Below are 24,091 nucleotides of genomic sequence, written 5' to 3'. Positions count from 1 at the left end.
ATAAAATTTAGAAAATAAACCCCTGGTCCAGACTAGATGTGAAGAAATTGTCCTTGTTCCCGTCACCTCTCCTGAGAAGCACTGCTCATCCAAAACACGTGCCATTAGATTCCACCTCCTGGCCCCCTCCTTCCAACTTTTACCAACTTCCTGGACACCCTTCATTCACTGAAGGCTTGAGCCCAGAGCCCAAATTCTTCATTCCTTAATATTTAACCTCTCTCTATTGGCCCATTTTCATTGCGATTTCAACAAGCTCAAGTCCCTCCTATTCTTTTTTTTTTTTAAACGTCTTTATTGGAGTATAATTGCTTTACAGTGGTGTGTTAGTTTCTGCTCTCCCTCCTACTCTTAAATATAAAAAGCAGATTCTATAGTCACCTCCAATGTATTTAACGTACTATGGCCAGAACAAATATTTTTTAAAATAAAGAGCCAATCCTGTGACTTGTGACTCAAATGCCATCAAATTCTTCCCACTGCATTTCTGATAAAATCTCAGCCTTGTTGTATGAGTGCTTGTCCTCCTTCACCTTTGCTGTGTGTCTCTAACAGTCTGGGACCTCACAAGCAATCTGCCCTTCGCTCGCCTTTGAACATGCTGTTTTCTCTGCCTGGGATTCTCCCTGCTCTCAGCACTAAGATTTTCTTCCTTCAAGAACCAGTGTAAATGCCATTTCAGCCAGAAAGACTTCCCTGTTCCCCAGACTGGTAAACTGCAATCTCCGTTCTTTCCCCCAAACCCATTCTGAGGAGTAAATTGCCATTCCCATATTTTAGCAATAATCTACAACTTTACCCAATTCGTTATCACAATACTTATCCATCCTTCTTTGTATTCCCAGCTCCACGACCCTTAGTCATTTGCATGGTAAGATTAACCAGGAAAACTGCATTTTAAAATGTAGAAGGATACTGCCACCAAATTAATTCAACATTATCCTCAGGCTTTGGTTCATATCATTTCAAGCTGTCCCACACCAGTTTCTAGAGCTATTTGCACACATAATAAACACACTTAAAGCCATAAGAATTAAACTGCATTTAAAAAAAAAATCCAAAGGCACAGTACCTCACAGAGGCAGCTAGTTTAAAGTCTTGACTCAGCCATCTTTCCAAAATAGAATGGAAATGTCTTTGAAATCCAAAACTCTGTCCTAGGACAGTCATTTTATCTGATCCCAAGTACTCCCAATTAATGTAAAGTCAAGGTAAAACACTATTCTGACTGATAAAAGAGTATCAGAGAACCACTGAAAATGTTACCATTCAAAGATGTAGACAAAGATTATCACATCTGAAAAAGGGACAGCCCCTGGTTTGTCAAGGAACTCAGGCAACTAAAGAGTGAATCATAATTACGTATTTTCAACAGAAAAGCAAATAAGAGCACTTACGCATGTCACCTAAGGCCCCCTTTGTCACTTTTGTGGCACGTAACACCACTACTGTGAACTTGTGGGAATAATGGTGCTCCACCTGGAAAAAAAAATCATAATGAATTTAAAATAAGCCTGTAATATAGGATCCAGGTAAATTGTTTTCATTGTTTCCTTGAGACTAATTGAAAATATTCCAGTTGAAAGGAAGTAACATGCATACCAGAAACATTCTTTGATCATGAGGCTTTTCCTTTTTTGATCCTTTCCTCTCTCCGGCACAGAATGATTAAGTTTATATCATGCTTTAAAATGTCACTGCAGCTTGACTGTTAGGACTTCTTTGCAGTCCCTGCTTTACAGGGTTTACCAAGCCCTTGGGAAAAATGTAAATCAGGACTGCAGGCTTTCTAGGCGCACAATCAGGCTTTATACTAGGTGATAAGCAAGACCTGCCTTAGAAAGGTGAAGTCAGAGCAAGATGTTTGCTTTATCTAAATGTGTTTGTTTTTATTGTTACTGTTCAATGAAAGTCTTTTTTTGGTATAACATTTCCAGAGCAGTTTTCAAAATCCTTTGGATCCAAAGCAATAACCATCAAGCTACTTACATTAATTTTAATTTATTTGTTAAAACCATATGTGACAATGTTAAAAAGTTTCTATTAGCCTAATAGCTTGCATGCACATAAGAAGTATTAACGGGTAGAAGACTTTATTAAACACTTCACGTAACTGGATATTAGTTCTCAAATGATTCTACTCACCAAAACAGAATGGGAAAGCAGAAACTCACAAAGTTCTCTGAGCAACTGAAAAGATTACAAACTCTTTATCTAAAGCTCAAGCATTTTTGTTTAATCTTAGGAGAGGCCCACATTTATAAGTTACTCCTACCTTTCATAATTTTAATAGAATTGCTTAACTGGTTAAAAAGTCCATAACTAATTAAAAAGAAGCTAAGATACTGACAATACTGAAAAGTGAGTCTAAAAGTAAGGAAGCAGAAAAAAATTATAAAAATGGACTCATAAGGACCAGCAGTAGTGGGATATAGGAGCAAAAGTTATACAGCATTCAACAGTTTCTGAAGATATCACTCTATCAACAGAGTAATTTATGTCCAGATTTATAACACAGCATCAAGAAGAGGTGAAGTCATGAATAATGAGCATACCTTGTTTAAAAAGGCAGAGAAGCATATAAAATCTCTCAAGATAATTCTTATTCAAGTTTATTGTCAAAGAGAAATGCCTTCTGTATTCAGAAGGGCTCTGAATAGCCAAAGTTTTATTCTACATACATGAAATTATCAATCATAAAAAAAATGAGTGCTTAAAAAAAGGCATATTGCCTTATAGTACAACCAAAAATCACATGCACTCCTCCCACCAAAAAAAAACAAAAACAAAAGAGAAACAGAGAGAGAATTCCCTGGTGGTCCAGTGATTAGAACTCCATGCTTCCACTGCAGGGGGTACAGGTTCATTCCTGGCTGGGGAACTAAGATCCCGAATGCTGCGCTGTGGCCAAAAAAAAAAAAAAAAAAAAAAGAGAGAGAGAGAATCCACTATCATAATTAGAAACTTCAACACCCCTCTATCAGAAATGAACAGATGCAGCAGGCAGAAAATCAGTAAGGACAGAGTTGAACTCAACAGCACCATCAGTCAACTAGATATAATTAACACTTATAGACTACTTCATCTAACAGCAGCATAGTACATATTATTCTTAAGCTAACATGAAACAAAACTGCAATGTCTACTCTCACAATGGAATTAAACTAGAAATCAGTTACACAATAATAGCTAAAAAAAATCACAAAGTACTTGGAGATTAAACAACTTCTAAATAACATAAATGTCAAACAAGAAGTCTCAAGAGAAATTTTTAAATATTTGGAACTAAATGAAAATGCAACTACAACTTATCAAAGTTTAGTGGGATGCAGTGAAAGTAGTGTCTAGAGGGAAATTTACAGCACTGACAGATATATGTGTGTGTGTGTGTGTGTGTATATATACATATATATATACATATATATATATATATATACATACATATATATGAAAGACCTAAAATCAATTATCTAAGTGTCTACTTTAGGAAACTAGAAAAAGAAGGGCAAATTAAATCCCAAGTAAGCAGAAGAAAAATTGTAAGAACTGGAGGAGTGAATAAAATTAAAAATGGAAAATCAATAGAGAAAATCAATGAAATCAAAATTTGAAAAGATCAATAAAATTGATAAGCCTTTAGCAAGGCTAAATAAGAAAAAAACACAGAGAACACAAATTATAAATATCATAATCGAATGAAGGAAGTTCATTACAGATCATATGGACATTAAAAGAATATTAAAGGAACACTATGAACAATTCTAAGCCCACAATTTCAAAACCTAGATGAAATGGTCCAATTCCTTGAAAGACAAAATCTGCCAAAATTCACACAAATAGAAATAGACAATCTTAATAGGCCTATGTTTATAAAGAAATTGAGTCACAATTTAACCTTTCAAAACAGAAAACACCAGGCCCAAATGGATTCACTGGTAAATTCTACCAAACACTTAAGGAAGAAATTATACCAATGTTCTCCAATCTCTTCCAGAAGATAGAAGTAGAGAGAATAGTTCCTAACTCATTCTATGAAGCCAGCTTTATCCTGATAACAAAACCATACAGAGGCACTGCAAGAAAAGAAAACTGCAGACCAATTTCTCTCATAAACAAAGATATAAAAATTCTCAACAAACTATTAGCAAATAAAACCTAACAATGTATAAAAGGAATTATAACCACAACCACATGGGATTTATCCCAGGTATGGAAGACTGGTTCAGCATTTGAAAAGTAATTATTGTAATCCATCACATTAACAGTCTAAAGAAGAAAAATCACATGATCATATCAATAGATACAGAAAAGTATTTGACAAAATTCAATACCTATTCATGATGAAAACTCTCAGCAACCTAAAAATAGATGGAAACTTTTTCAACTGGATAAAGAACACCTATAAAAATCCTACAGCCAATATCATAGTTAATGGTGTGAAACTAGAAGTTTTCCTGAAAAGATCAAGACAAGGATGTCCCCTCTTACCACTTCTTTCAACATTGTACTGGATGTCCTAGTTAACGCAATAAGATAAGAAAGGGAAATATAAGATGTATGCGTAGTGAAGGAAGAAATAAAACTGTCTCTGTTCATGGATGACATGATTAACTATGTAGAAAACCCAAGTGAATTGGTTTTTAAAACTCCTGGAATTAGAAGTGATTATAGCAAGGTTGTAGGATATAAGTTTAATATGCAAAATTCAATCTCTTTCCTATATACCAACAATGAACAGGTGGAATTTGAAATTAAAACACAATACCATTTACATTAGCATCCCCCACACACACAAAAAATGAAAAACTTAGGTATAAATCTAAAAAAAAATGTACAAGGTCTATATAAGGAAAACTACAAAACTCTGATGAATGAAAGCAATCAAGAACTAAATAAAAAGAGAAATATTCCATGTTCATGTATAGAAGACTGAATATTGTCAAAATATCAGTTCTCTCCAAATTGATCTATAGATTCAAGGCCATCCCAATCAAAATCTCAGCAAGTTATTTTGTAGATATCAACAAACTGATTCTAAAGTTTATATGGAAAGACAAAAGACCCCAGAATAGCCAACATAATGTTGAAGGAGAAGAATAAACTTGTAGGACTGATGCTACGTGACATCGAGACTTACTATAATGCTACAGTAATCAAAACAGTATGGCATTGATGAAAGAATAAACAAATAGATCAATGGAACAGAATAGAGAGCCCCAAAATAGACCAATACACATATAGTCAACTGATCTTTTACAAAGGAGCTAAGGCAATACAATGGAAAAAAGATAGCCTTTTCATCAAATGGTGCTGGAAAAACTAGACATCCACATTAAAAAAAAAAAAAAAAAAAGACAAATGATATCTGAGCCTGAAAGAGAATAAGCAAATGTTCTTGAAAATCCAATTTAGGGATTAGCTTTCTCCACTAAAGAGAACTTTTCAATAATTATCATATATAATAGTACATACTCCCAAAATCATCTATGCTATTTTTCCATATCCTAGAAATTTAATACCACATGGGTTTTCAAATGCCTAAAAACTCCCTTGTAAGATAAAAATGATTAGCAATGCTCAACAATTATTTAACATTTTTTTAAACTGTTACAAATGTATTCATATGTCAAATGTTTATTAATAACATGTACAGCAAGATGAAATTTTTATTAGAAGGATTCATTGAGTATGAACCATCTGTTACACATTCTAATAGATGCAAATTCTCATTTTCACAACAACCCTATATTCACAACAACCCTATAAAATAGATGTTATTATATGTATTTATAGATGAGTAAAGTGAGAGGTTAAGTAATTTCCCAGTATCTCACAGACAGTAAAAGTTAGAACTGAATTAGAATCCAGTCTTCCTGTCCCCAATGTCTTTACTCTTTCTATATTCCTTTACTTATAGAGAATAATAATATCAACATCAATACCTAATAGCAAAAAAGGCTGCTTCCATTTATTAAAGTTGTACAGATATTTACAATCTACTGCATTATATCTGTAGTTGATCTAAAGTCTCTCTAGAGGAGACCTTCAAGATGGTGGAAGAGTAAGACATGGAGATCACCTTCCTCCCCACAGATACATCAGAAATACATCTACATGTGGAACAACTCCTACAGAACACCTACTGAATGCGGGCAGAAGGCCTCAGACTTCCCAAAAAGCAAGAGAAAAAACAGAGACAAAAGAATAGGGATGGGACCAGCACCAGTGGGAGGAAGCTGTGAAGGAGGAAAAGTTTCCACATACCAGCAAGTCCCTTCACTAGTGGAGATGGGGGGCAACGGGGTGGCGGGGGGAAGCTTCAGAGCCATGGAGGACAGCGTAGCAATAGGGGTGCAGAGGGCAAAGTGGAGACATTCCCGCACAGAGGATCTGTGCCGACCAGCACTCACCAGCCCAAGAGGCTTGTCTGCTCACCCGCCAGGGCAGGCGGGGGCTGGGAACTGAGGCTCGGGCTTCGGAGGTCAGATCCCAGGGAGAGGACTGGGGTTGGCTGCACAAACACAGCCTGAACGGGGCTAGTGTGTGACAGCTAGCAGGGAGGGAGTCCGGGAAAATGTCTGGAACTGCCTAAAAGGCAAGAGACCATTGTTTCGGGGTGCACAAGGAGAGGGGAATCAGAGCACTGCCTAAACAAGCTCCAGAGATGGGTGTGAGCTTCGGCTATCAGTGTGGACACCAGAGACAGGCATGAAATGCTAAGGCTGCTACTACAGCCACCAAGAAGCTTGTGTACAAGCACAGGTCACTATCCACACCTCCCCTCCTGGGAGCCTGTGCAGCCCACCACTGCCAGGGTACCGTGATCCAGCGACCACTTCCCCAGAAGAACATATGTCACACCTCAGGCAGTTGCAACGTCATGCTGGCCGCTGCCACTGCAGGCTCACCCCGCATTCTGTACCGCTACTTCCCCCTGGCCTGAGTAAGCCAGAGCCCCTGAATCAGCTTCTCCTTTAACCCAGTCCCATCTGAGCAGAAAAATAGATGCCCTCAGGCGACCTACACGCATAGGTGGGGCCAAATCCAAAGCTGAGCCCAAGGAGCTGTACAAACAAAGAAGAGAAAGGGAAATTCCTCCCAGCAGCCTCCGGAGCAGTGGGTTAAATCTTCACAATCAGCTTGATATACCTGTATCACTGGAATACCTGAATAGACAATGAATCATCCCAAATTTGAGGCAGTGGACTTTGGGAGCAACTGTAGACTTGAGGTTTGCTTTCTGCATCTAATTTGTTCCTAGTTTTATGTTTATCTTAGTTGAGTATTTAGAGTTTATTATCATTGGTATATTTGGTTATTGATTTGGTTGCTCTCTTCCTTTTTTATATATATATAGATAGATAGATAGAGATATTTTTTCCTTTTTCTCTTTTTGTGAGTGTGTATGTGTATGCTTCTTTCTGTGATTTTCTCTGTATAGCTTTGCTTTTACCATTTGTCCTAGGGTTCTGTCTGCCCGTTTTTATTTATTTTTTCTTTTCTTATTTATTATCTTTTAATTTTTCTACTTTTTAATAATTCTTTTATTTTAATAACTTTATTTTATTTCATTCTTTCTTTCTTTCTCCCTTTTCTTCTGAGCTGTGTGGCTGACAGGGTATTGGAGTTCTGGCCGGGTGTGAGGCCTGTGCCTCTGAGGTGGGAGAGCTGAGTTAAGGACATTGGACCACCAGAGACCACCTAGCTCCACGTAATATCAAATGGCAAAAGCTGTCTCAGAGATCTCCTTCTCAACGCTAAGACACAGCTCCACTCAACGACCAGCACACTACAGTGCTGGACACCCTAAGCCAAACAACTAGCAAAACAGCAACACAACCCCACCCATTAGCAGAGAGGCTGCTAAAATCATAATAAGTTCACAGACTGCAAAACACACCACCGGATGGGGTTCTGCTACCAGAAAGACAAGATCCAGCCTCACTCACCAGACCACAGGCACCAATCCCCCCCACCAGGAAGCCTACACAACCCACTGAACCAACCTTAGTCACTGAGGGCAGACACCAAAAACATGAGAACTATGAACCTGCAGCCTGTGAAAATGAGGTCCTAGAAAAAGTAAGTTAAGCAAAATGAGAAGACAGAGAAACACACAGCAGATGAAGGAGCAAGGTAAAAACCCATCAGACCAGACAAATGAAGAGGAAATAGGGAGTCTACCTGAAAAAGAATTCAGAGTAATGATAGTAAAGATGATCCAAAATCTTGGAAATAGAATGGAGAAAGCACAAGAAATGTTTAACAAGGACCTAGAAGAGCAAACAAACAATGATGAACAACAAAATAAATAAAACTAAAAATTCTCTAGAAGGAATCAATAGCAGAATAACTGAGGCAGAAGAACAGATAAGGGACCTGGAAGGTAAAAAAGTGGAAATAACTATGGCAGAGCAGAATCAAGAAAAAAGAATAAAAGAATTGAGGACAGTCTCAGAGACCTGAGGGACAACATTAAATGCACCAACATTCGAATTATAGAGGGGTCCCAGAAGAAGAAGAGAAAAAGAAAGGGACTGAGAAAATATTTGAAGAGATTAAAGTTGAAAACTTCCCTAATATGGGAAAGGAAATAGTCAATCAAGTCCAGGAAATGCAGAGAATCCCATGCAGGATAAATCCAAGGTGAAACACGTCAAGACACATATTAATCAACTATCAAAAATTAAATACAAAGAAAAAATATTAAAAGCAGGAAAAACAACAAATAACATACAAGGGAATCCCCAAAGGTTAACAGCTGATCTTTCAGCAGAAACTCTGCAAGCCAGAAGTGAGTGGCACAATATATTTAAAATGATGAAAGGGAAAAACCTACAACCAAGATTACTCTATCCAGCAAGGATCTCCTTCAGATTCGAAAGAGAAATTAAAACATTTACAGACAAGTAAAAGCTAAGAGAATTCAGCACCACCAAACCAGCTTTAAAACAAATGCTAAAGGAATTTCCCTAGGCAGGAAACACAAGAGAAGGAAAAGACCGACAATAAAAAACACAAAACAATTAAGAAAATGGTAATAGGAACATACATATCGATAATAACCATAAATGTAAATCGATTAAATGCTCCAACCCAAAGACATAGACTGGTTGAATATATACAAAAACAAGACCCATATATATGCTGTCTACAAGAGACCCACTTCAGACCTAGGGACACATACAGACTGAAAGTGATGGGATGGAAAAAGATATTCCATGCTAATGGAAATTAAAAGAAAGCTGGAGTAGCAATTCTCATATCTGACAAAATAGACTTTAAAACAAAGACTATTACAAGAGACAAAGAAGGACACTACATAATGATCAAGGGATCGATCCAAGAAGAAGATATAACAATTGTAAATATTTATGCACCCAAAATAGGAGCACCTCAATACATAAGGCAAATTCTAACAACCATAAAAGGGTAAATCAACAGTAACACAATCATAGTAGGGGACTTTAACACCCCACTTTCACCAATGGACAGATCATCTAAAATGAAAATAAATAAGGAAACACAAGCTTTACATGATACATTAAACAAGATGGACTTAATTGATATTTATAGGACATTCCATCCAAAAACAGCAGATTATACTTTCTTCTTAAGTGCTCATGGAACATTCTCCAGGATAGATCATATCCTGAGTCACAAATCAAGCCTTGGCAAATTTAAGAAAATTGAAATTGTATCAAGTATCTTTTCCGACCACAACACTATAAGACTAGATATCAATTACAGGAAAAAATCTGTAAAAAATACAAACACATGGAGGCTAAACAATACACTACTGAATAACCAAGAGATCACTGAAGAAATCAAAGAGGAAATCAAAAAATACCTAGAAACAAATGACAATGAAAACCCAAACACGACCCAAAACCTATGGGATGCACTAAAAGCAGTTCTAAGAGGGAAGTTTATAGCAATACAATCCTACCTTAAGAAACAACAAACATCTCAAATAAAGTAACCTTACATCTAAAGCAATTAGAGAAAGAAGAACAAAAATCCCCAAAATTAACAGAAGGAAAGAAATCATAAAAATCAGATCAGAAATAAATGAAAAAGAAATGAAGGAAAGAATGGCAAAAATCAATGAAACCAAAAGCTGGTTCTTGGAGAAGATAAACAAAATAGATAAACCTTTAACTAGACTCATCAAGAAAAAAAGGGAGAAGACTCAAATGAATAGAATTAGAAATGAAAGAGGAGAAGTAACAACTGACACTGCAGAAATACAAAGGATCATGAGAGATTACTACAAGCAACTGGAAGAAATGGACAAATTCTTATAAAAGCACATCCTTCCGAGACTGAACCAAGAGGAAACAGAAAATATAAACAGACCAATCACAAGCACTGAAATTGAGACTGTTATTAAAAATCTTCTAACAAACAAAAGCCCAGGACCAGATGGCTTCAAAGGCAATTCTGGATAAGTGACTTTTGGTTATGTCTCAGGGATGGTGCCAGAGGAAATAATGTTATTGAATACAAAACCAGTGTTCCCTAGGGGGGAACCTAATAGCTCAGCACAATGCTACTTGGTAGTTGACAAAAAGAGATGCCATATTTAAATTGAGTTGTCAAATATAAGCTTAATACCCTGATTTAGTCACGAAGATTAAGCCTTGCCTTCAGGTCTCCAATCACCCTACGCTGAGTGTCTTTCTTTATCCATAATCGTTTTCATAGTGAAAATCATGACCCTTTTTTTTTTCACAGTTACAATTTCAAGTCATCATGAAAACTGCTACTGTATTAAATTCATTCTGGAGAATTATAATGACATCTGTAACTAAAATGATTGGGCACCGGAAAAAAGAACCAGTCAATTTATGCAAAATCAATCTGATGAGTGTCCTATTCTGTTGAGAGTTCTACTGTTACAAAGAAGAAATGAAGAACAATCATAAAACAAATCTGATGGATGGAAGAGAAGGTAGATTCTGCATACAAATATTTTTTTCTATTCAACTGCCATTGCCTAATTTAAATCAAATTAAAACTAAGGACTGTTAGTATGATAAGGACTACAGAATCTCATTACTGAATACAGAGATCACCATAATCATCAACAGGCAACTTCAAACAGATATCAGCAATTTTAAAAAGAATGGCTGCTTTGATGTCATCCAAGAGTGAAGATACTTTTTTAGATAAGATACTTATTTTCAGTGTCACTTCCTGGTGTGGTTTCATTCTAATACTTTTAAGAGGCACGAACATCACGCTACTATTCTCCCACATTTTTAAAAGAGCAATCAGTTTTTCTACTTAAAATCAACAGTGCTATCTAAACTTGCTTTAAGAACTGTCAGTCATGGATTGGCTATATGTACAAATGTCCAAAATTGGCTATATGTCCAAAACACCCACCTAATTTGGCAACAGAATTTAACTTCAGCAGATATCATTAAAGAAAATTATACTCAGAAATATTACTTGAGTTTCTTCTCCCTCATGAATAAGAAATTTTCCATTTGCACAATAAGTATATCTGTCAAATATAGTAATAACATTGTATTATAATATATGTATCTTTAAATATTCAAGTAAACTTAGAGTTCATTTTCACTGAAATTAGAAGATTTTAGGTCCTATTTTAATCAGGATTACTGGGGCTGCTCTACCAGTGAAACCAGTACCAAAAAAAAAAAAAAATTGATGGTGATAACTTGGGTCTAAAATACTCATTTAATGACATATTCACCATGAATGTATTGTGACTCTAATATCTTCAAGATACCCAAAATAAATAATCACCCAAACTTTTAACACCTAAATTTTAATTGATATAGATTCTAGTCCAATGGTAATTAAGCAGCTATACTACCACAAAAAAAATTTTTTTTTAACATTAGCTTTTTTCTTCCCTCAATACTGTAAGCAGATAAGGTAGGGGTCCCTGGAGAAAGAGAACTAGGAATGGCTTTCATGACATAAGAGAAGCCATTTTTGGCATAAGCCATTTTGAGATCTAAGCCTGGCCACAATGCTTGTCCTTGAACAGGTCTCAGTAATTAATGACCTTAAGGGAAAAAAAGAATGAAGAGACAAAGGATTGTCATCAGGCAAGAGAAATAACAAAAGCAAAGATAATATGTCAGTTATTAAGTACTCCCAGTTCCGTTTCAATGGTAAAGATAAGCCTGAAGCACTCAACCACTAGATCAACTAGAACCTAGGGGAAGATGATGTTGACCTTTTCTGACCTTTATGACTTCAATCAACTAAAGCTTGGACTCTGTTGACCTCTGCTGCAACTCTATACTGAATTCTCCTCTGCTTAAGCCCCTTCATGAAGATGCATGTACCCTTAGCTTAAAACTCCCCTGACTTTGTTGTTTGGGAGACAGCTCTTTGGGAAAGATCCCCTGTGTTCTCCTTACTTGCTGCAAGTAATAAATCCTTTCTTCTCTTGATCTTTTGCTTGGTTGTGTCTTTTGGTTCGACACCTGCCAAGAGGTGAACCCATTTTTCAGGTCACAATAATCTTGAAAAAATCTACACCCTCCTAGGAGTAATTATGGCTGAGTTAAGGCCTGTGAAGTATAGGTATACCTTCGCCCTCCTGGAGGGGCTCACTAGAACACATGAAGTAGCATGTGCACTTGAAAAGTTCTCCCCATACATCCTTAAAGTCCTTTGGGTGGCAGAGATATTTACTTGGTTTAGAATTACTAACCTAGGTGATATGACATGTTCATTAAAATCTAAGATGTCTTTGCATTGATGATTTTCAGATGTGAGTTTTAAATCTAGTAGATCTAACAAACTCGGAAATATGGATATACTTACTATTTTGGAGAATATATCCTTATTTTAAGGGACTTCTTAAAAACCTCTTGGTCTTACTTGTTCTTTTCATTAAGTGAAAAGTGATTAAAAGACACAGACCTGAGTCAGAAGGGTATTTACAATACAGTGCTTTATAGTTTCTATCTCAGTTTTCTACCCTTGCAATACTGTGATTTATAGGAAAAATATATATTTGGTTATTCAGATGATCAAATATATATCAATGCATATTTTTATAATATAATTTTATAATGATAGAATTGAGTTGAATTCTTCACCACTCTGCCAGTGTCCAAGAATTACTTGTTGGTGTAAAGAAGTCTCCACGCACATGTTGGAATTGGGTCCGGGAACCCCTTTCAGCCTTGCTTTCTTCATCTGTAAAATGGCAATTATAATATTACCAACTACATGGAATTTTTCAAGGGTCTCCTGATACAAATCCAGATTCTGATATTAGAATTTCACATAAGGCAATACTGAACATCAAGTTTGGGGGATAATTTTACCATCTGTGGAAATCTTTTAAGATGAGATGATTATCTATCTCCTTGGAATTATCTAGAGGCATTATTGATTTAGAGTAAAAGAATTAGTTGAATTCCACTTGTGATAATGGCAGACTAAATAATCTGGGTTACCGCTTCCCACAGAAAATAAATAAAAACTGGATAAGGTTTTACAAAATAAGTAAACATTTTCCTAAAAGTAACTGTGATGGTTAATTTTATTTGTCAGCTTGACTGGCCCAAAAGGTGCTCAGTTTAAACATTATTTCTGTGTGTGTCTATGAGGGTGCTTCCAGATGAGATTAGCACTTGAATCAGTGGACTCAGGAAAGGAAAGTACCATCTCCAGTGTGGGTTGGCCTCCAATCTGTTGAGGGCCTGAAAAGAATAAAAGGAGGAGTTTGCCCCTTTTTTCCTGTCTCACTGCTTGAGCTGAGACATCTCATTTTATCTCCTGACTTGAACTGAATTACACCCTTGTCTGTCCTGGGTCTCCAGTTTGCAGATAGCAGACTGTGGGACTTCCCAGTCTCCATAACCTCATAAGACAATTCTTCACAATAAATCTCGTATCTAGATCAATCTATCTGTTATGGTCTGAATGTTTGTGCCCCCCCAAAATACATGTTAAATCCTAAGCCCCCAAAGATAATGGTATTAGGAGATGGGATATTTGGGAGGGGCAAGGAACCCCCACGAACGGATAAGTGCCTTTATAAAAGAATCCAGAGAGATTCCTTTCCCCTTCCACCTTGTGGACACCGTGGCTAAAGCCCTCATCAAAAGCAACCATTCCAGTGTCTCAGTCTTGGACTTCCCAGACTCCATATGTATGACCAATAAATTTCTGCTGTTCATAAGCTACCCAGTCTGTGGTATTGTTACAGCAGCCCAAATGAATTAAGACATCTATCTATCTATCTATCTATCTACTTCCTACTGGTTCTGTTTCTAATCAATCAGAGAACACTGACTAATACAGTAACAAAGAAGCAACAAGATGGGAAGGCCTTAACTCCCAGGACAGAGATCAAGGGGAGCAAAGAAACACAGGATTTGCCACAGGAGCATTTGTTGATCCAGAGAGGAGGAGGCTGAGAGGCTGAGGGATTAGGAGCCCTCTAAGGATAAGGACCCTAGTAAACCGCTCCCTTGTTTCAAGCCTAAAACTACAGATTGCACCATAGGAATAAGTATGAACAGCCCCTCCACATACTGGCTCCCTATTTTAGTGTCATCCAGGGGACCCAGAAAACAACTAACTTGAAACTAGGATTATATTTGTCCCAGAATGCTAGCTTCCCGAGGAGCCTGACAGAAACAAATAAAATTCTGAAGAATTATTTCTACAGATAATTTTTCATTATTATAATGTTAAGAAAAATCAAAGATAATTAGGAACACAAGGAGGTATGACACCAAGACTACAAACCAGCACAATTAATTAACAGGCACAGAAACAGCCCCCTCCATGAAACAGCCACACTACACTTACCATGTCTAAGGAAATGGAAGTCAAACTTAAGTATGACTACATGAAACTGGAAACTATAAAAAATGGCTCAGAAGTTTTTAAAAAGAACCAAATCGAAATTCAAGAACTGAGAAGTAAACTTGGTGACCTTCTAGGGATTTCTAATCTGTGCTCTGTGGTGAAGAAGCAGAAATATGGACCTTACTTTAAAAGTGTGTACTTCTGCCTCAGGTTAGAGGCTTGTGGCAGGGAATGGCTGGTATCAGGAAAAGGCTAGAAGCTTATTCCTAACTGCCCTCTTCCTCACTTGTCTAGAATTTGTTAGTGCTCACAAAAAATATGCTATTTGCTGTTCATTGCAGCTCTATTTACAATAGCCAAGACATGGAAGCAACCTATAAGTGTCCATCGACAGATGAATGGATAAAGAAGATGTGGCACATATATACAATGGAATATTACTCAGCCATAAAAAGAAATGAAATTGAGTTATTTGTAGTGAGGTGGATGGACCTAGAGTCTGTCATACAGAGTGAAGTAAGTCAGAAAGAGAAAAACAAATACCATATTCTAACACATATATATGGAATCTAAGGGAAAAAAAAGGTCATGAAGAACCTAGTGGTAAGACGGGAATAAAGACACAGACCTACTACAGAATGGACTTGAGGATATGGGGAGGGGTAAGGGTAAGCTGGGACAAAGTGAGAGAGTGGCATGGACATATATACACTACCAAATGTAAAATAGATAGCCAGTGGGAAGCAGCCGCATAGCACAGGGAGATCAGCTCAGTGCTTTGTGACCACCTAGAGTGGTGGGATAGGGAGGGTAGGAGGGAGGGATATGGAAGAGGGAAGAGATATGGGAACATATGTATATGTATAACTGATTCACTTTGTTATAAAGCAGAAACTAACACACCATTGTAAAGCAATTATACTCCAATAAAGATGTTAAAAAAATGCTATTTGCCATAAAACTCATTATTCTTTTGTGCACAGTGCTGTGATTTTGTAATAGTTTTGTCACCTTTATATTTCTGATTTCCCAGCAGCACTATCTCACCTTCTGATGCCCCCTAGAAATATCCTACCTTATTAAGTTTCTAAAGAATGCTTGTGTACATAATGATTTATTATTTATAAAAGCCCCGTGGAACAGACACAGCAGGTACTACTCATACTTCATATGAAGAAGCTGAAAGTCAGTTTAAGTGCTCAAGAGCACGTAACTAAAGTCTGGAACTACCACTAAAACACTAGTTCTTTGATTACCTACTCCAGTGTTTTTTTTTTCCCCCTGTTACCATAATAATCTAGAATAATAGCTTTCTACTTTTTTGGTAACATTTCCAGTCATCCTACAATGACCTTTTTCAAATGTCCCTGTATTTTAGCAGGCAGTCATGCTCGCATACCCAGGTGGTTGACCTCAGTGTGGACACAACCTCAGTTTTCTGTGGATGTGGGGCAGTGGCCCTCCATTGCTAATCGGTGGTGGGAAGAGTTCTAGATTTTTTTTCACTCCAGAGAAATGACTCATCTTTTCAGAGTAAAAAGATGGAAATTTTTATAAGTATTTTATATTTGATTTATCTTTGCAATATTGATATCTTCCTGGTCCAAAAGAACTTCAGTAGATTCTGGAGACACAAATGCCCTTCAGGATGGAAAGTACCTCAGAACAACTCTAGACATATGGGAACTGCATTGTGCCATATATATATTACTCCATTTTCTCCTACATTCTTAAAAGCTGGCACCATTGGAAACAAGAGAACTTGCTGCATCAGCCCACACGATTCCCCAACATGTTCCTGCATTACAGGTGTGGTGAGGATGAGTCCAATCTTCACCGCCTTGAGGCAGCCAAAACTGAGTCGACTTGTCTGGCACCCTTCATTACTAGTAAGTTGGCTTAGTTTTCCCCATCTTTGCTTTTTAATAAAAGTATTCTCGGTTATATATTTTGAAAAGTATCCTTCTGTGAAAACTAGGGCAGGAAATTTTGTCACTAAAAAAATTTACACACACACATGCACAGTTTTTTTTTCCACACACACAGCAAAAACAAGCATGAATGAAAGTATAAAGCTCTTAGGACCCCTCTCATTGAAAAGGGCTATACACCGGAACGCTAAATGATTGTCCAATTCTGATGCTGGAGAAGGTCAAGAAAAATGTGATACAGATATGTGGTTTTAGCATGCTTCATCATATTAAGATGCCACATAGGTAATTATTATGGCCTAAATATTTGTCTATAGTTAACAAAATTTGCAAGAAAAGGTGACAGAAATGAGTCTTAAAACATCCAGATGCAATTTGGTTTTAAATATGCTCTGCCATGTTAAAAAAAGAAATGAAATGGCCAGTTAATACGGCCATCTGACATGAGACATGAGAGGCCTGCATAGCAGGCCTGGTCATATTAGGCAGAAAAGGGAAGGTCTTTTGAAATAATAATTTCTTTGAAATGTGTCATGCTCCAGCCATACCGAAATTCTTTCATTTCCTTATATCATGTAATTTCTCACCTCCAGACTACTTCACATATGCTTTTTCCAATCCAGAAAAGTCATTTTCTCTCTCTTCACCTAACTTCTACTATACCTTCAGGTCTGTGCTTCCATGTCACTTCCTTTAGGAATTCCAGAAGGATTCCTGTTATTAGTTATTCATGTTGTATATTCCCAGAGTAATCTTCATTGTCTCTTATCAGAGCCCTTAAAGTTATTATAAATTATTCTTCTGCTAGACATAAGCTCAATTCAAGGATTATTTTGATTTCCCAGTGCCTACTGACAGGGAGTAGTACACAATGGGCATTCAATAAATGGTGATAAGTGCTCAGAAAAAAATATTAAAATAGATTTGGAGATAAACTGGATTGAAAGTATAAATGTTAAGATTTAGAATTATTATTGGTCTTTGTCTCAAGCTCAGGGCTATACACCTTAACCTTATCTTCCTTCTCAGTTTCAAGCGCCAGCTTTCATGTTAAGGTTTAAGAATGAACACTTTGATTGAATTCTCTGAGTTATAGAAATTATCCATCTCTCTTGAGGTGGTAGGGTAAGAAAAAACTAATCTGCACCTACCTTCAGTGTTTAAATTCATCTACAGAACACCATAACGGTGGAAGGAAAACTGGAATTATTCACTGATAACAGGAATGTGTAAGTTGAAAATCTAAAAAAACTTCAAACTATTAGAATTAATAAAGAAATTCTGTAAGTTCACTGGATGTGTAAAAAACACTTGTATTTCCATGTAAATACAACGTTAGCTTTTTAGTTTCTAGTGAAACATTAGTTTAACATTAGTTTCATGATTGTAAACAGATTAGAAGATTCAATATTACTATCATGTCATCTCTCCCCTAATCCACCTACAGAATAATTTCAGTATTAATAAAAATCTCAGCATTTGTGTGTGCGTGTGTATGTGTATGTGTGTGTATGTTGACAAATTGATTTCAAAACCTATATGGAAATGCAGAGGCCTAAGAAAAGCCAAGACAATCTTGAAGAAGAAAAAGTTGGAGGATTTACACTACCATACATAAAGACACATTTCAAAGCTATAGACATTAAGATAGATTGGTACTGGGGCAAACAAAGACTAATAGACCAATAGAACAGAAAAGAAACCAAGCCACACATATATGGTTGCCTGATATTTAGCAAAGGTACCATTGCCATTCGGTGAGGACATGAGGGCTATCAGTAGACTAGATAAATAGTTTGTGGTATACCGTATTCAGATAATGAGATACTACATGGCAATGTAGAAGTGTGGAATTCTACTCCTCACAATAACATGAATGAATCTCGCAGACAAAATGTTGAATGCAGGCATCTACTGAGGGTCAAGAACAGGAAACCTGATCTTTGGTAATAGAAGACAAATATTGGTTAGTTTTGTGGAGTTTATTGACTGGAAGGGACTTGAACAACTCTTCCAGGGTACTTATAATGTGTATTTTTATCTGTATGATGGTTTCATGGGTGGAATACATATGTAAAAATCCATCAAGCTGAACAATTAAAATTTATGCACTTTATATATGCTATGCCTCAGTTTACAAAAGGAGTCAAACATTAAGAGAAGCTTGCAAAAAAAAAAAAACTTTTAAGGAGTTTTAAGAAGAGGAGAATGACCAACAGAGATGGGGGTGGGGGAGGGGACCTGAAGAATCTATTTGATTCAGCACCAAAGAGGCCCTTGATGAGACCTTCCTGTAAAGTGGGAAACCTGAGTCCAGTTTTCAATGATTCAAGTTGTGAATGGAAGAAAGAACTACAAAAAATTATAGTACATTAATCCTTGCTATCCAGGCAGGGAAAGAAAGAGGATGGCAGCTCGAAAGGGCTGTAGGGTAAGAGAAGAGTGTTTCATTCTGAATAAAAATAGGCTTTGTATTATTCCTTAATATCCATAAAAACTATTTTTAGTCCATATAAATCTAACTGGATCTCAAGTGTTAAATTCAACAAAGAAATTTTTCTGCTCTGCTTTTTTGATCAGAAGAAAGAGTGTACACTTCCAACAGAGTTTGGAAAATTACATACCAAAATTTGAATTATTCAACTTTTTATTAAAAATTGCCCACCTATAAAAGAGTTTGCTTAAATATATCTAACTAAGGGAGAGTTTACAAAATTAATTACTCTGAAAATGCATACCAAAATATAGCCCTTAAGTCAATAATTATTTTATCTTCTCTCTGTCAATCCATGTGAAGTGTGCAGGCTGATAATTGCTGAGTGATAACTACACTTTTTACTGTTCCATGAATGTTTAATACTGTTACATATATTTTAGTATTTCTTCCCTCCAAGTCCCTCTTTTCTGTAAACTTACTAGTGATAAAAAGAGGAGATGAGTTACTTTTATTACAGATTCTACCTTATTTGAAACACACTAAGTTCATATGATTTTCATTAAAAATCCAAGGCTTGGGCTTCCCTGGTGGCGCAGTGGTTGAGAGTCCGCCTGCCGATGCAGGGGACGCGGGTTCGTGCCCCGGTCCGGGAGGATCCCACATGCCGCGGAGCGGCTGGGCCCGTGAGCCATGGCCGCTGGGCCTGCGCGTCCGGAGCCTGTGCTCCGCGACGGGAGGGGCCACAGCGGTGAGAGGCCCGTGTACCGCCAAAAAAAAAAAAAAAAAAAAAAAAATCCAAGGCTTTTCATAGAGTTTTATACTTTACTAGCAACATCGGTAATACTCATGCACAAAAGTATGTCTGCCCCCTTCCAGAAGAATATATAAACAGTAAATGACTTACTATAATGTGCTGATAAGGATCTATAAATGACATGTTGATTTCAATTACAGGAAATCTCTTCACACTTCAAAAGTCTTCTCTGGCACTCTAGCGTCTTTAAAACCTACAAAATAAACAATCCTTATTGTTAAGCCTTCTCTTGGATGTATTCCCAAGATTTAGATGATAATGGGTGTGAACCTTAGGAAATAAAACTCTACCAAAGGGGCCCAGTTAGATTGAGCTCGTTAATTGTTTATATGCATGGGTATACTCACATAATTTAGGAAAGGATAAACATATTCTGATAGTACTTCTTAATTTCCATATTTCTTTGTTCAAATTTATTCTGTGAGTAATTACTGGGAAACTCCAGGAATTTTTTTTTTGCATTTGCCAAGTATTTCATGAGAAATATATTGAAATTACAGAAAATTAAAATTGTTTTTGTACTATTTATAATTTAAAAACCACATGCTACTGTTTGTTTTCTTAACTGGATCAGTATTACACAAATTCACAATAAAAAAGGAACATTTTTCACTTTAGCTATTTGTTAAGAATTTTAAAAACATATCATGTTAAATTTCAATTTTAATGCTGATGTTTTAAAAGAAATGTTTGTTCATTCTGAAGTACCAGTTTAACTTGAAAGCAGCTAAATGAAATATTAAACAATTAGAAACAGTGCTGTACAAAATGATGGAAACAAGCAAAAAGTGGAACTAGAGAATAACCAGAGACCTGATCTCTGGAAAGGAGCTAACTATAGAAGGTGAGGTGGAATGAATTTAGAATATAGTGTTCCAGGCGGGCAATTTGAGGAACTGAGAGAAGACAAGTGGCTGGTGAATGGTGAGCAAGAGTGAAAATGGCTTATGATGAGTTTGGAAATAATAGTCATGGACAGATCATGTAGAGCCTTGTAGGCAGATGTTACTAGATATAGCTCACCCATTCTCCAGGACACAGTTTAAATGCCACCTCGACAGAGAAGCCTTCCATGACCTTCAGAATACGTTTGGTCTGACTGTTACTGGTTCCATTTATACCTTGTACTTCTCTTTCAAGCCTTTCATTCCACTTATACAATGTCTGTCTTTCCTGAGATAATTAAAGGTGCATAAATTCGGTGACCACATTTATCTTGTTCATAGAGTTATCCATCCCTACTGCCTAGCGCTATGCCTAAAAATATAGTAGGTTCAGGATAACTATTTGTTGGATAGATGGGTGGATGAATGGATGGATATTACATTATGTCAGGTTTATTTATGAAGGAAATTCACAGACTAGCACTGACACTCTCTTTTGATGTCTCTCTCTTTCATTCCTAATTATCCTTAACGTCAAAGGATGTTAAATATCACTCTCTAATTAAAAAAAAAAAGCAGAATAAGTGAAATTTCAGAAGGTGTAAGACTAGTACTCAAAGTGTTTAGAGGAAATTTGTTACTGGCGCCCAAAGTTTGGTGTCAGCAACTTTATTTCCACTTCTCATTTCTAGCAACTCCATTCATAACCCCTGTGTTTACCACCCAACTATTCACCACTACTACTGTCACTACCATACCCTGCATCAAGACCTGGATAGAGGCTCTTTATATATTAAAGCCAAAAGTAGGAAGCATGTGTACAACAGCTAACTGCCCAGGTCTATTAGGTTAGAAACTACAAGGCAAATAGATATTTAAAAACATCGCTCATGGCACTTAATCCTAGAGCAACATCCTTTTGTTCTTTAAATCCATTCAGGGGTATCTCTTTTCCTACCTTACTAAGCTTAAAAATAAAAACAAGAATGGAAAATAACTGAGCTGACACAGAGTCTGAACGTTGTAGGGGAAGACTCCATAGAACAAGCTGAGGAAAGTCACTAAAACAAACAAATAAACAGCAACAGTAACCTTCCCAGAGAAAGGATCAGAATCCATGAGTTGCTATAATATATAATCTAAAATACCCAGTTTTCAGCAACAACAACCACTAAAAACAAAAAAGAAAAATAGGAAATTGTGACCTTGTGAGCCACACACAGGAAAAATAGCAGTCAATAATAACTATCTCTGAAGGGCCCCAGATTATGAACTTAAGAAATATTTCACAGCATCTGTTATACGTTCACAGAATTAAAGGAAAGCATGAATTAAAGGAAAGTATGATGCAATAACATATCAAATAGAAAATAGCAATAAAGAAATATAGACATTAGAAAAAATAACCAAATGGAAAATCTGGAGTTAAAACATAACTGAGGACTTCCCTGGTGGCACAGTGGTTAAGAATCTGCCTGCCAATGCAGGAGACACAGGTTTGAGCCTTGGTTGGGGAAGATCCCACATGCCACGGAGCAACTAAGCCCATGCACCACAACTACTAAGCCTGCGCTCTAGAGCCCATGAGCCACAACTACTGAGCCCGTGTACTACAACTACCGAAGCCCATGCGCTTAGAACCTGTGCTCCGCAACAAGAGAAGCCACCACAATGAGAAGCCCGCGCACCGCAATGAAGAGTAGCCGCCACTTGCCTCAACGAGAGAAAGCTTGCATGCAGCAACAAAGACCCAACACAGCCAAAAAATAATAATAATAATTAATTTTAAAAATAACTGAAAAATTTACTAGAGAGGATAAACAGATGTGAGCTTGTAGAAGAATCAGTGAATTGAAAGGTGCCTCAATAGAGATTATTCAATCTGAAGAACAGAAAAATAAAATTAAAATAATGAAGAAAAATGAACAAAGCCTCAAAGACTGGGGACAACATCAACTATACTAATGTATATGCAAGTGGAATCTCAGAGGGGAGAGCAAAAAAGGAAAGAAAAAATACTTGAAGAAATAATGGCTGAAAGTTTCCCAAATTTGATTAAAAACTTGTTGAAAAGCTCAACCAATTCCAAGTGGGAAAAATACAAAGAGATCCAAACCTAGACATATTCTATCTGTTGAGTTCTATCTGTTGAGTATCCAAGACAAAAATAAAATAAAATCTTGGAAGTTACAGAAGAGAAAAGGTTCATCATGTACAAGGAAACCAAAATAAGATTAATAGATGACTTCTCATCAATGGAGATTGAAGGCAATTGGATGACATATTCAAAGTGCTGAAAGAATAAAACTGTCAACCAAGGATACTATATCCAATAAAATTATCCTTCAAGAAAAGAAGAAAAAAAAAAGACATTCCCACATCAATACAGATTGAGATAATTTTTTTTGTTAGGAGATATGCATTACAAGAAATAGTGGAAAACGTTCAGGTTGAAAGGAAGTGACACCAGATAGTAACTCAAATCCACACAAAGAAATAGAGAGCACTGATAAAGGTAAGTATATAGAAAATTTTAAATGATGGTATAAATACATATATTTTTCTCCTCTCTTAACTGATTTAGAAGTCAATTACATAAAATAATAATAATAAAATTGTGTTGTTGGACTTAAAGATGTAATATATATGAAAATAATAGTACAAAAGAGGGAAAGAAATTGGGGCTATAATGGTGTAAGGAAAGAACACAAGATGTTAATTGAATCCATAGGAAGAAAGAAATTGTAAATAAATACATCAATATAAAATATTTTATAAATACAATTTTTCTCTTCTTCTTAATCTTCTTTAAAAGAAATGGAATATGTAAAGCAATAAATTACAATACTGTATTGTTGGGTTTACAACATATATAGAATTAATATATATGATAATAATAGCACAAAGGAGTGGGGAGGGATTGGAACTATATTAGAGCAAAGTTTCTATATTTTACTGGAATTAAGTTATTATTTGCATAAAGTAGATTGTAATAAATTAAGGTGCACCTAGAAATAAATCCTAGAGTAACCACTAAGAAAATCACTCAACAGTATAGTTAAAACATCAACAAAGGAACTAAAATGGTCTGCTAGAAGATACCAACTTAACAAAAGGAACAGAGGAACAAAAAACAAAATGAGATATATAGAAAATAGAAAGCAAAATGGTAGATGGAAATCCAACCATAACTATAATATAGTAGTCC

General features: G+C 36.3%; 1 protein-coding gene across 2 annotated transcripts in view; it reads right to left on the bottom strand.

Annotated features, from left to right (window-relative positions):
* PLA2G4A (phospholipase A2 group IVA) overlaps nt 1-24,091 on the bottom strand; it is a 159,112-nt gene that overhangs the window by 113,196 nt on the left and 21,825 nt on the right. For both annotated transcript variants that reach the window (XM_081225468.1, XM_081225469.1), the window contains exons 2-3: nt 20,090-20,192; nt 1,398-1,479 (exon numbers count right to left, since the gene is read on the bottom strand). In XM_081225468.1, the coding sequence (XP_081081594.1) occupies nt 1,398-1,479; nt 20,090-20,122 (115 nt within the window). In that variant the 5' untranslated portion in view covers nt 20,123-20,192. The remainder of the gene's footprint in view (nt 1-1,397; nt 1,480-20,089; nt 20,193-24,091) is intronic.

This window comes from Mesoplodon bidens (assembly GCF_964165515.1).
Source record: "Mesoplodon bidens genome assembly, chromosome: 2".
NCBI classification, from domain to species: Eukaryota; Metazoa; Chordata; class Mammalia; order Artiodactyla; family Ziphiidae; genus Mesoplodon; species Mesoplodon bidens.
The sequence above is the reverse complement of the archived record's forward strand: the minus strand, read 5'-3'. Positions and strand labels throughout refer to the sequence as shown.